Here is a 13,302-nt window from a genome sequence, read left to right as displayed (position 1 = left end):
AATATTGAAATAAATTCACAACTGGTGCGTAACTGTATCTCCTCCCCATAAACATTCATCAATCTTTATCAATCAATCAATACCTAATCGATAATTGATCTGTAGTTGATCGATAACATAGGTTTCAATTTCTTCATAACTTTGAATGATACATTTTCATAACTATTTGTGATGTATGTAGTTTTAATCGCAATGTCACATCACTTCAATGATCGAAAAAAGTGAGCCAGAAAAAGCAAACCTTTGTCTGAACACAATGGTATGATACAGAATAGCCCAGGTTTTGAAACCAGTACATGCCACTGTCTCTCACTCAAATCTATACGGGAAACAATTTTATAAATTAAGAGTTTTGAAACAAACTGTAACAAATCAATGTATAGTCACATATTCACCAAAAAAATTAAATAATTTTAAGAAGCTTGAATGTCCTATGAAATAACACATTAAATGAGTCTTTTAAGAAAAAAGAAACAAAAGAATTTCCTTTCGGAAGATCATATAACGTCAGTACCACTTATTATGTCAGAAAAATGTTTTTACAAATGCTTCTGAGACAAATACCAGGGCAATTCGGAAAAAAACCTCCGTTTGGTTATCAATGACATACATTTGTAGATACAGAACTTGTATTATATACATTTGAAACTTACAACATGACATTACTTTTCAACATAATCACCATTCAAATTGAGGCACTTGTCATAACGTTTTACAAGGTTTGAAATTCCTTCTGCAAAAAAATCTGCCGCCTGGGAATGAAGCCACCTGCTAACAGCATCGTGAAGCACATTGTCATTGTCGAAGCGGTGCAATGCAAGCCACTGTTTCATGTGCCTGAAGAGGTGGTAGTCGCTTGGTGCCAAATCTGGGCTATAGGGAGGATGACCAAAAACATCCCAGTGGAACTGCTCCAAAAGTTCTTGAGTACGTCCAGCAGTGTGCGGGCGAGCGTTATCGTGAACCAACACCACACCGGAAGTCAGCATGCCCCGACGCTTGTTCTGGATGGCTCATCTGAGTTGTCGTAATGTTTCACAGTAGACTTCTGAAGTGATGGTCGATCCACGCTCCATGAACTTCACTAACAGTACACCTTTCACATCCCAGAAGACTGTTGCCATAACCTTTCTGGCAGACAATGTTCGCCGAGCCTTTTTGGGTTTCTTTGGTGAGTGCGTATGTCCCCACTCCATTGATTGCTGTTTGGTTTCAGAGTTCACGTACGACACCCAGGTCTCATCGCCAGTCACAATTCTGTTAAGGAATTGTTCTCCTTCTTCGGCATAAAGCGACAGAAAGTCCAAAGCAGAGCCCATTCTGTTTTTTTTGTGCTCCTCCGAAAGGAGTTTTGGAACCCAAAGAGCAAAGAACTTGTGGTACCCCAAATTTTCTGTCACCACCTCGTACAAAACAGTCCGAGAAAGTTGGGGAAAGGGCAGAGAAAGTTCCAATATCGTGAACCGATGGGTTTCATGGACAGTTTTGTCAATTTCCTCCATGAGTTCGTTGCTGACTACAGATGGGCGCCCACTTCTTGCCGCATCGTGAACGTCGGTTCGTCCATCATTAAACATGCGACACCATTCACGTACGACACTGTCAATCATCACGTTTGGTCCGTAAACATCACACAGTTCGCGATGAATCGCAGCCGCCGAAAGATTTTTCGCACACAGAAATCGAATTACGGCACGCACTTCACATTTGGCGGGCTTTGCTATTGGAACGTTCATTTTCAATTGTTGTAACGGACGAGTGAACTGCAACACAACCTTCTCCTTCCACTGCTCACTGTCTACTGGACTACTGCACATACTGCCACAGGACTGACGTCGCTCTTCCCGGACATTTCTCGCGCATACGCAAACGGAGGTTTTTTTCCGAATTGCCCTCATATAAGATGAAAGAACTTGAGCAGGATCTGCCTATCAATCTAACCCTGTGCGTTTCCCACAATACCCCGTGCGCCTTTGATGTCGAATTTGCTTCTCCATATATTTCCACCGTCAGCTATTTTTCAGCGGTTTATTGCCTTCTTATACGTAACATATATTCATTGACAGTTATAGCTTCGTTTCGGGACAAATGTGTTTACCCATGATATTGCTATGAAGGTCACCTCTGGAATACTAAGTCAGCAACGTGAAGTCTGTAAGTGCGTCGCCAGTGTAAAGTCACGGAACGGTTTCTCTCCTGCTCTAAGGTATTTTTTTTTAAATATCGAATTGAAAATGTAAATTTTACACTCTCGAGCTCCCATCTAGCCCAACGGCGAGCACTCTCGCTTTTGGTGCGAGCAGTCCTGTGTTCGATCTCTGATTATAGCTCTTGTTCAGTCTTACGGCAGGCGCTCTACATGCTGGCAAGGGAAGTGGGGAAGCAACCAACCCAGCGCGATAAGAAATGCAGCATCCTGTAGAACGAGGTGCGCGTAGTACTTCCTTTCGCCAACGTCGTAACTCTCGGCACCGTCGCTGTTGTTTGGTTGGTCTGCTGTGTATTCCCCGCTCCCCAATTTCCTTGCCAGCATGTAGAGCACCCGCCGTAAGAGTAGACAAGAGCTATAGTAGTGCTGCCCCCAGTTAAGAAAATCTTTGTAAGGCATCCCCCTTTCTGCTTCGTTGTCTCCATGTTCAACCATACAAGAATCACCCAGCTAGGAATTTCCACTTCGAGCACCGCTGGTTAGAAGTTTTAAATTTTCGCCAACTCGGGAGCTATACCTTATCCCAGGTTTCTCCGGAGCAGATGAACGAAAACAAGTCTTCACAAGTAGTGACGCGAGACGACTCCACCAATAAACAGGTAAGAGGGAACAGGATTGCATGGAGGGGGAAAGCGACTGCAGTTACCAGCCTTCGCAGCAGCATGTGCTGGTTCGCTCTGCCCACTCGACTTCCTCCCCTTCTCTGGTGCTATGTGCGGCCTTGCTCCAGAGATAGTGGGACAGGGTATACTTAAAAAGAAGAAGTAGCGGTGATTTAGTCTGATGTGCTGATTACGTGCCACTTTTCAGGCCTTCTAGTGACGGAGTGAGTGGGGCAGCGGAAGGGAACGGATACATTTTTTGTAAGGTACTTTTGTATTTTGTTACTTTTCGCCGCTATTCTGCCATTTCTGGCTAATCGCTATGTTGATGAATAGTGGCGATTTCATGGAATTGATGAAGGGAGACTTACAAAGAGAGCCACCCACGCTCAAGTCAGGATGTGAACCCAGGAACTTGGATGGCGAGGTTGAAAGTCGACCACTTAACTGGCTCAGCTAACTTGGTGGCTCAAATCGTTTATGTGTTCATCATTTAAAATTAAACAACTAAATATTTTAGCAAAATTTATGCATGCGATCTTCCAATCATTCTTGTAGTAAATAATAACCAAATGCTGAAAGTTGAATTACAGTTGCTGAAATTTTGATGTGGTTTCTCACTGTCGAAATATCGTTATGCTTTACTGATTCTCGACACCTAACTAAAGGCACAAAGTGAGATGCGAGTCTCTGTACAGTTTCCACGTTCATTGATGCACCAGATTAGTTAACCCGAAGAATAGTTAACGGAGAATGTATTGATATAATCATATTTCGATAAAACCACAAAAGGTAACTGGCTATGAATACAACCACAAGTTTTTTTCAATTGCTGTAAAACTGCGACTGATTTAGTAATCACGTGACTTCTTTTGAACGCTTAAAAGGAATTGACATCAGAGACAACCACATTTTTTCTCATTGGATCCAAGGTTAGGTCAAAGAATTTCTCATTATGACCGGTTCTAAATAACGCCAATTAGTGGCTAATTATCGGGACAATATACTCCATGGAAAAATGCCTTGTCCCTCCGTGACAAAAAATCTGCGGTCGTCCATGATTAGGGGGCATTTATCTTCCCTTGCCCCCCCCGTGCGAACGCCTATGTCTGCCTGGTACTCGATCTTCGCATGCAGTGAGGCATGATGGTATTGAGGCATTCCTTTAATGATTAGTAACATAACTGAAAACGCGGAACTTTTAAAAAGAGGAGAAAATCCATGTTTCTGAAACTTTCCGATAGCTTTGTTGCAAAGGAAGTTACCCGTGAGTAGTGTAAGTTAATTGTTTCAACGCAACACTTGGTACGAGTGCATTTGTAGCTTCTTTTTTTATCAATTGAATATCACTTTTTGACATATATTGACAATTTTTTGTCGATGTTTTAGCGCTTAGCGATGTTTTAGCAAAATTTCCCATTTTTCCCACCTCACACTTGGTACGAATGCCACGATCTTACGTGATATAACTTAACCTATCCTTTTTTATTACGTGCTAAACTACACGAGAGCCTCTATAGTAGTACAATAAGCCCGTTTGACAAACATTAATTGAGGATCAAAAAAAACTCAAAAACTCACTTTCTCTCCACGTTCCGCGCCTCATTTATTACGCTGACGATGTTTCACAGCGTAGAAAACAGCACCAAAACCTCAAAAACTCACTTTACTCATTTGAGGTTCAACAAAACCTAAAAAAAAACTCACTTTCTCTCCACGTTCCGTGCCTGACGAAGGTGGTATGGTACGTTCTGGAACCATCCTTTTGATCTACTTTTTTTTTATTTTACGACGTTTTACGGGCTAAACTAACCTACAATGAGAGAAAAGTGGACAGAAAAAAAGCTCTGGCATTACTTTTTTAAGCTATTTTTTACCTCCTGCAAATTTTGCTCTTATGCTAACTCGTCCTTTGACCTACACTTTTGAAATGACTTACGACATTTTCCTATAAGTCTGTCTCCTCTTACTGTAAGGTCCCTCAGTGTAATCTACTACGACCTTGCTCTCAGCGTAATCTGCTACAATGTTTATTTTTTTTTTTTTAAAAAAAAACTCATGTGTGATCTTCTGCGGTGTGTGTGTGTGTGTGATAATTAAAATTATTTTTGTTAAGGCCCCTCAAAAAAGAAAAAAAAATATCCCGGCAGAGAGGGGTGCGTGGTGCCCAACACCAGTTCTAATGGTCATGGCTATCAAAGCCATGCCTCTCTAGAGTTTCATGAGTTATTATTTTTTTTATTTGCGCACCGAACTAACTTACATTGTATTTTATATAACCTTGTTGATTTTTTTTTAGTATGTGGCAATTATTTTTTTACGAATTATTTTTTAAAACTGCTCCGTGACCCTCTCGTTCTTCACGTCGTACGCGAAAGACTTCTCTGCAATGAGGATGACGCTGCACAGAGTATCGGCAGACAGCGCGTCGTGGAACTCGCAGACGATCTTGATGTTGGTGCGATCGTTGACCACCACCTGCTTCCGTTTCGTGGTATTGATGACGAACATCGGCCTGCGGATTTTGAATTCGCTGGGAGTGTAGTACATGTCCACGCTTCCCTCGGTCACGCGTTTGTAAGAGGTATAAGCTTCGTAAAGTTTTAGGTAATCGTCTTTGGTCATGTCGATGTCGATGTCGTCGTGCAGCGTGAGTTTCAAGATCGAAGATTCGCTCGTGAGATGGAACACGCCCATTGTCGTGATGCTGTTTCAGATTCCACAGTGCTTTCTGGAAATCTTCCACCTGTGGCGGCTTATTTATTTTAGAGAGAAACGCGAGCATGGAGAGGCAGAGATGACCGCAGTTCACGTCTCCGAAATTTTGAATGCGTTCGTCGTTGTAGTATATAGAGGTTTTGTTCGTTTTTAGGTAATGAACTAAATTTGTAGGTGGAACACCTGCGAAAGAATCGAAAACGAATGCTTTGTTGTCGTTTTTGTGGTAACATATCCAATGCGTGCCTGGATTTTCTTGACTGTCCAAGTTGACTACTCCACATTCTCTTCTTTTAACGGTTGAAGGTAACGAGTCGGACATGAAAACGCCTCTGAAGTTTTTGATTCGTAATGGTTCGATCAGAGATTCAATGTCTCGGTTGGTGAGTGCTGCTGTTTCTTTTTTTTAAACTTTTTCATCACGCCCTTCCCCTCTTTCTTCTCCATGGCCAGGTTGTGACGTTTCTGTTCTTCCAATTCCGCCTTGTTTTTCTTCGAGTCGATGACGGTTTTCGCGATGGCGGCGCTACCCCCAGCCAAACTTCCAACGGCCCCCAATGCTGCCAGGATGGCCGGGATGCTGAATATGAAACCTCCGATCTTTTGCTGTTTCCGCGAACGCTGCAAGCGTCTCAATTGTGGAGTGCTGAGAAGTAATTTCATTCCGTGTCCTTTCGTCAAGCAAGAACGTTTCTTCTCGCGTTGTTTCTTGGTGAGTAACCCATCGAGGGCACCTAGATTTTTTAGATTCGAATATGGTATCTGGTACACAACACCCTTGGGCTTCATGTTGATGCTCTATATGTTATTTTTTCACGGTATGTTATTTATATATATAAATGTTCTGAGATTTTTTTTGTTTCCCTCTCGTGTAATTTTTGTTCACGGTATGTTATTTATATATATGTTCCGAGATTTTTTTGTTTCCCTCTCTCGTGTAATTTTTTTCAAGGTATGTTATTTTATATATACTCCGCGCAGCCCCGTTACACAAATTCTATTACGTGCTTCGTTTTCTTACCAAGAAGTTCCTTTGTCCCCTTGTACACGATTCGAGTTTTGTTCTCGATTAAAATAGATAGCTTCTCGTCGGATAACATGTTAGCGTATCGATCTGGTAAAAATAGACTGTATTGTCCGTCGAGCAACAGACGCACCTTGGGACCATACTGGGTAGAAACGATTCAACCGGAAGTTATCGTGTAAGGTTTGCCGACTTCCAATTCCTGAATTTTTACATACTCGACTGACAAATTTAGCATTTGTTTTAATGCTTGGAGATCACTCATTTTTTTTTCAGTCATATCGAAGAGAAATTTCAGAGTGTTAGAGAAATTTAATTTTTATTCACGATGTGTGTTATTTATATATACTTTTTTTTCACGTGATTTTTGTATCGAAGATTTTTTTGTCTGTGTTAGAGAAAGAAAGTCCGTGCTTCGGAAAACGCGATGATGTACGTGATGATTTCTTCCGTCTCCTGCTTAGACTTACGCCAATCATCCGTGTATCGTCTTCTTCCCTGCCTCGCCTCGTGAAGTTCATCCAACCTATCGTTTAATTTTTCCCCTGCGGCCGAAAGAAGAGTGTCGAGATCACCGCACCTCATGCCACTGATCTCCCGAAGACGGTCCTTGACAGCCATTTCACAAGGGATGCGAAAATCCGGCGTCGTTTTCGCTATGATTAAAAGTTTATTAACATCTCCGTTTACTGCATGTTGGAATACTTTACATAGCAGTTCGTGAGGCAAATCAGTTATACAAGACATGTTGTTTTTTTACTGTATGTTATTTATTTATACACCCCATCCAAATTTTTGTTTCGTGTTTATGGCGATGGTGGTGCCCAGTGCTGCAACTCGTTCACCCAACGATGCGTCTCTGCTGACGAATCTTTCGAAAGCGGCATGCTCCAATTTCTTGTCTGCTTCGTGACGTGCATCCAGATCCGTGCGAGTGTTGTTGTAAGCGATGTCGTGATCTTTGCATGCGGCGTCCAACGGATTCACACCCTTGTCTCCTCTCTCCAATCTTTTCTCGAGTTTGGTACCCGGTCCGCAGTACTGGTAGCCAGGTAAATGCATCTCGAAAGGTAACTTGTTGATGATGTCGTTCACGAGTCCCTTTCCTTCGGCCACGTTCCAGAATCTCGGAGGCAGCGTGTTGATAATTTTAATGAGGTAACCTATGCCCTTGTCGTCGTTCACGATGAAGTTGGAAAGTTTCGTGCTGATCATGTCCACGATCCCAACCTTCTCGTTGTAGAAATTACGATTGCCTGCATTCTCTTCGCCGGCTATCACCAACAATCGGTCCACGAGCTTCCTCACGTCGTCCACCCAAACGAATTCTTTGGGTAACGTGTTGTAGCGTTTGACGCCGCTGCCTGTTTTGACCTGGTTCCAAATCGGTTTGATGAGATTCCTGTACTTCTCGCCGCTGCTCGATTTCACCCTATTCTGCGAGGCGTCGTTGTTTTGGTACAAGGCATCCGTCATGATCAAAATTTCCTTGTAACTCTGGTAATCTTCGTCGGTGTAATCTTTCGGCTGCTTTTTGGCAACGAGTTCCCACAGTCCCACCGTACCCAGATACCTGGTCCAACTATCCTTCTCTCCTAAATTAACTTTAATGTCGTTGCCTTCGAAGGTCACCTTCGATTTTCCAATCTTCCACACGACACCCTCGTTGGTTTCCATGCTCGGATACAATCCGAACACTTCGTCCTTGTCGAATTTCCCCGTGCTCAGGTAGTCTCGTGCCAAAGGTCCCAACTCGATTTTATCCGAAGACGACGACGTGCTACCTATGGCTCGACGTCGTGCCGGTACGTCCTTCAGTTCGAACGGCGTCGAAGGAATGCTCGAAATGGGCGTGGGTACGGCGTAACTTTTAGCTGCGAGTGGTACGAGTTCGTTGATCAAATTTTTATTTTGTTCCGTGACACTTTTAATTTCTTTACCTAGACCGCTGATGGCATCGATCACAGGTTGATCCTGACGCTTCTTCTCTTCGTAGGATCTGCGATTCTCGGATTTCCAACCTTTGAAGCGTTTCACGAGGTATTCCCGCAACTTGAGATTTTCGTCTTCTTGAAATTGACGTTTTGACATTTTTCTATATACGTTGAAACGTTTTTGAAACGTCGAATTCTCAGCCTATACGTTCGGTTCTCGTAGTTTTCTTGCTGTCACCCGCTTGAGACTATCCACTTTTTCTAACATTCACTTTTTGTTGTAATGGTTATTTTATATATGCTTGTCAGACGTTTGAAAAAAAAGAACGTTTTTTCAAATTTTATTTTTTAGATTCTCACGACTTTTGATTTTTTTTGGATTTTTTTCTTCTTGTTGCAAATCTGAAATTGTCCTCTTGTTAGCCTTTGAGACGTCTAGATAAACGTTTATTTTATTTCTATATTTTCCATGGTTTGCTTTTCGAGTCATGTCAATGGTCACGAATCCGAAATCGTCACTGTTCCAACAGTGGGAGCAGAATTTAGAAAATAGATTGTAATTTATGTCAGCCCCTACGTAATCATCGTGTGCGTGTTTTAAATTGGTGTGGTCTTGTCGAAACAAGCAAATGAAATTAGCGTTGTCGCGTAGCAGTTGTTTCGGAACCTTGGAAAAAGTTTGTGCCAGGTAGAAACAATCCAATCCTTTGTGACGACCTCGAGTGAAAAAATTACGAATCTCGTTTTGATATTCCAAGATCATGTCGTCGAACACCACAACGGAATTCTCGAGACAATCGTCCAGTGGAATGATTTCAGATGCGAAAGTTGCAATGCCCAGTCCCTCGTACAGTTTCATAAGTTGCTGGTATTTCGGTTGTTCGAGACTTTTCGAAAATACGTAGAGGTGTCTGTTTTCCCAGTCTAACCAATTGGGTGCGAGGATAAAATTATCAATGAGCAGTGTCGTCTTTCCGCACCCCGAAGGTCCTACGATCAGACACCGTATGCTGTCGGGGAGCAATTCGCCGTTTCTTTTCTTCGTTTGATTTTCCGAATCAGGTAAACGTTTCACGACATTCCACGTACTCATAGAATCACTTCGTTCGAATCGATCCAACTCGTTTCCGGAAGTCCCAGCCATTTCACCAAAAGTTTGTCACCTCTCTTGCGCAAAACTTTTTCGATAAGATACGTGTCGGGGTATTTAGTTTTAGAGAGTTCCTCCTCGTAGAAGCGCCCCAATAAAATTTCACCGCCACTGTCCTTTATTATATAAGTGTGACGGTTCCCGGGTAAAACTCGAACGACGGTAAAAAGTTCAGTGCTCCAGTTTCGTGTGAAACCCCTGTCGAACGTTCGCTTCAATTTACTGATCCTCACCTGGTCTCCAATTTTGTATTTAGGTCTTTTTGTCGTGGGTGTGTACTTTGGACAGTAAACGCTAGAAATTAAACGCTGCTCGTCGGACTTGGTAACGTCAGCTGGCTTCATGCCTATCGTTCTGTGCACCGTGTGATTATAGTCGTTAACGAGTTCCGGAAGAATGGTGACCCACTTGTAGCTTCCCTGAAGCGTGAAGCGTGACCACATGCGCAATTTCAGAGTGCGATTGAATCTTTCCACGATGCTGGCCTTGACGTCACTGAAGGTCGAGTAATGACGAACGTCGTGTTTCCGAATAAACTTTTGGAATACGGCGTTGTAGAATTCTTTCCCTTTGTCCGTGTGCAGAAACCGAGGTCGTCTGCCGCCGCTTTCGCGAAAAATTGTCTTGAATGCTTCCGTGACGCACGTTCCTGTTTGGCCTTCAAAGGTAGAGCCCACGCGAATTTCGAAAACGTGTCTATGACGGTGAGGAGGTACTTGTTGCCCTTGTTCAATTTATGTACGTTTTTTAACTTGCCGCTACTCATCTCGACGAGGTCGCTTTCCCAGAGGTCATCGATGCCCTTGGTTACCACCGCCAAACGTTCGTAGTTGCGGCGTGCAGGTTTATGCAATTCTTGGACGATGGCTTGCCTAGACATTTTTTTTTTTTTTTTTTAGAGATTACGTTTGAAGAGAAGCACCAGCGTGATGGGATTCAAAGAGGGTGGCACCTCGCTCGTGTTTTGAACGATCAGCTTATCGCCGGCACTCACGTCGAACACGGTAAGATCTTCGTCTTCGTGTATTTCATATATGTTGCGCGTTTCGTTCCAACGTGCCAGAGGAATGTTTCCTGCTTTCTGGACACCACGATTCGATATCAACGTCATGGTGGGAACGCTAGCTTTTCTGCCGTGAGACCAGTACGAAAATTCGTTTATCTGAATCGTGCCATCGAGGAGAAACTTGTAGTACGGATGATAAGGATGCAACATGTACAGTTTGTTACCTTCGACGAACGTGGAGATTCTCTGTTGATTGGGTACGCTGTTGATTTCGATGGCTTGCAAGGTGAACAATTTGGCAAATTTAGTGTCGACGCCGAGCAGATTACTGTGAACGTGTCCGAGTTTATTTTCGATGGGCAGCAAATGCTCGACTATGGTATCCGTTACGGCAGAAAATGACGGTTTCTTTTTCACTTCCACGTTCAACTGCTTGTAGTTTTCGTTGAGTTCTTGCAACTTGGCACCGTAAGAGGCCAGCGTCGATTCCTGCGTGGATTCCAGCACTCCAACTTGATCTCTGATGTTGACGACAATGTTCTGAAGGTTCTCGACTTGATTCAATTTCGAGCTTTTCTCGGTAAGATCGTTCACGATGCTTCGCATCTCTGTAAACTGCGTGTGAAGATCCGCGACGCTCTGCGAAGTGGGCAACGTCGACACCAGCGAACTAATTTCATCTCGAATCTGTTCCACGTTTGCCGTTTCCGTTTCCAGTCGTTTCAGCATACGTGATATGTTCCTTTTCAAAGCGTGCAATTCTTTGGAGGTGGGGAGATTGGCCACCGTACTCTCGAGATCGCTCAACGAACTTTTGATGTCGCTCGATTGGGATAATGCCGTCACCGCCGTTTTCAATTTTTCCAAATCTTCGCTCGAAGGCACGCTCGTCCGTAACGATTCCAAGTCACCCTGTATGTTGTCCAGTACGTGATGAAAATGAGCGAGATTCGTTTCGACGTTCAAATTTTCTAAATATTCGATCTTCTGCTGAACCGTGCTTAATGTGTCTTGAATACTCGTCAACGCGCTCGCTTGAACGTGAATATTTTTAATTTCTTCGTTGATCAACTCCAGAGACGCCTGAAGCGTAGCGATGGTGGTTTGAATGTGTTCGAAATCTTGATAGGCCTCCAATTGAATTTTTATGTTCGCGACGCTTTTACCGATGACCTGCAGTTCGTCTGACGATGGTAGGTTCGTCATGGTATCTTCCAAAGTCTGTAACTTGGATTTAATTTCTTCCAATGTGCTGGTGAATTCTTCTTGTAATTTGGAAACGACGACGTGCAAGCGTTCTACATCGATATCGTTCACGACGGTTTGAAGTTCAGAGAAATTCTTTTCGATTGCGGAAGTTCGTTCTTCGATTTCGAGTTTCAATTTTTCCAAATCTTCATTTTTCGATTGAAATTGCTGTAATTTGGCCAAATCATTTTGAAGCGAATCCACGCTCAACTGTATATTTTGAACGTTGTCGTAAGAAGGTACATCAACATATTTTTTTATGAGCGTTTTCAGTTCGGAATCGATTTTCAGAATGGGGTCGAGACATTGCGTTTGGAGCGTAGCGATTTCCGACTCTAAACTTTTGTTTAAGGTCTCCTGCAAAGCGATCAAATCGCTCCTCAACTTTTTAATTCGGACATCCAACATGAGAATCTCTTCTGCGTGGTCTACACGCTTGGTGTTGCCGAAAATGTCGTTAGGCATTTTGTTAACGGTTATTTATGGTAGGATAGACGATTCGTAATTCTACGAAGAGAGGAACGAGTTTGTCGTAATCTCCTAGGAGTTCCACGTAAAGATAATCTCCTGCGGAAACATCGTACGCCATGTTAGAAAGCATCTTGTCGTGCTTCATTCGAAAAATGTTCTTGCCGCTAGAAATTTTGATTTCGCCTACGTTTTCCGGATTCACGGTGATCCGAAGTTTCCCACCGATCGGAATTTCGTAAAAATGTAAATTGTTGTTGAAGATGTAAAAAGTTTTGCCGACGTCTTCATCCAATTTCGTCCAAATGCTGTTGAGGTGAATGATCAGTAGACCGTTGAGTTTAGATAACACGGAAGGTAGATCTGTCGTCGTGCGGTGTACAGTCTCCATTGTTTGCTTTCGGGAACCAAAAAGATTCATTGTCCTTGCTATTTATTTTATTGTGTATGTGAGACAGTTAAAGTTTCTTTTTTCCAATTGCATCGCCTACAATTTTTACTAATTTCTAAACGATAGTGTCCCCAAGGCAACGTGTGGATTCCACAAGACAAAATACATCTTTTATCGTCATCGGGATCCAGCGCAATTTTTCTAACTTTGTTTGTTGTAATCACATGGTCTACACTTTGGATTCTTTGTTCTATACTTAGTATCGTCGATTGTGAGTAAAGGCAATCGATGTAATCGTGGAAGGTGAGTTTGTTCTCCACCGTATTTTTGCCCACACCTTTTGCTTTCTTCGTGACGCTACTCTCTGTTCTCATGGCATACATCTTCGAACGCAAACCCGCGAACTCGACAATAATATCACCGTTACATTTATCTTTCAGTTTACCTAGGACTTTTTTGTTGAGGGAAGGAATCCAAAATCTGTTGGGTTGAGGATATGCAGAAGTATCGAAATACTCAAGCATGGAAGGATTTTTTATGTCTTCGTATAGG

At 42.8% G+C, this 13,302-nt stretch overlaps 1 protein-coding gene across 1 annotated transcript; it reads right to left on the bottom strand.

Annotated features, from left to right (window-relative positions):
• Window positions 1-1,013: 1,013 nt before the first annotated feature.
• On the bottom strand, window positions 1,014-1,817 carry LOC145992375 (histone-lysine N-methyltransferase SETMAR-like). Its single transcript, XM_083128758.1, has one exon. It carries the CDS (start codon window positions 1,815-1,817, stop codon window positions 1,014-1,016), a length of 804 nt encoding a protein of 267 aa, XP_082984884.1.
• Between the last annotated feature and the right edge of the window lie 11,485 nt (window positions 1,818-13,302).

This window comes from Lepisma saccharinum, chromosome 9 (genome assembly GCF_977018435.1).
Source record: "Lepisma saccharinum chromosome 9, izLepSacc3.1, whole genome shotgun sequence".
NCBI classification, from domain to species: Eukaryota; Metazoa; Arthropoda; class Insecta; order Zygentoma; family Lepismatidae; genus Lepisma; species Lepisma saccharinum.
The sequence above is the reverse complement of the archived record's forward strand: the minus strand, read 5'-3'. Positions and strand labels throughout refer to the sequence as shown.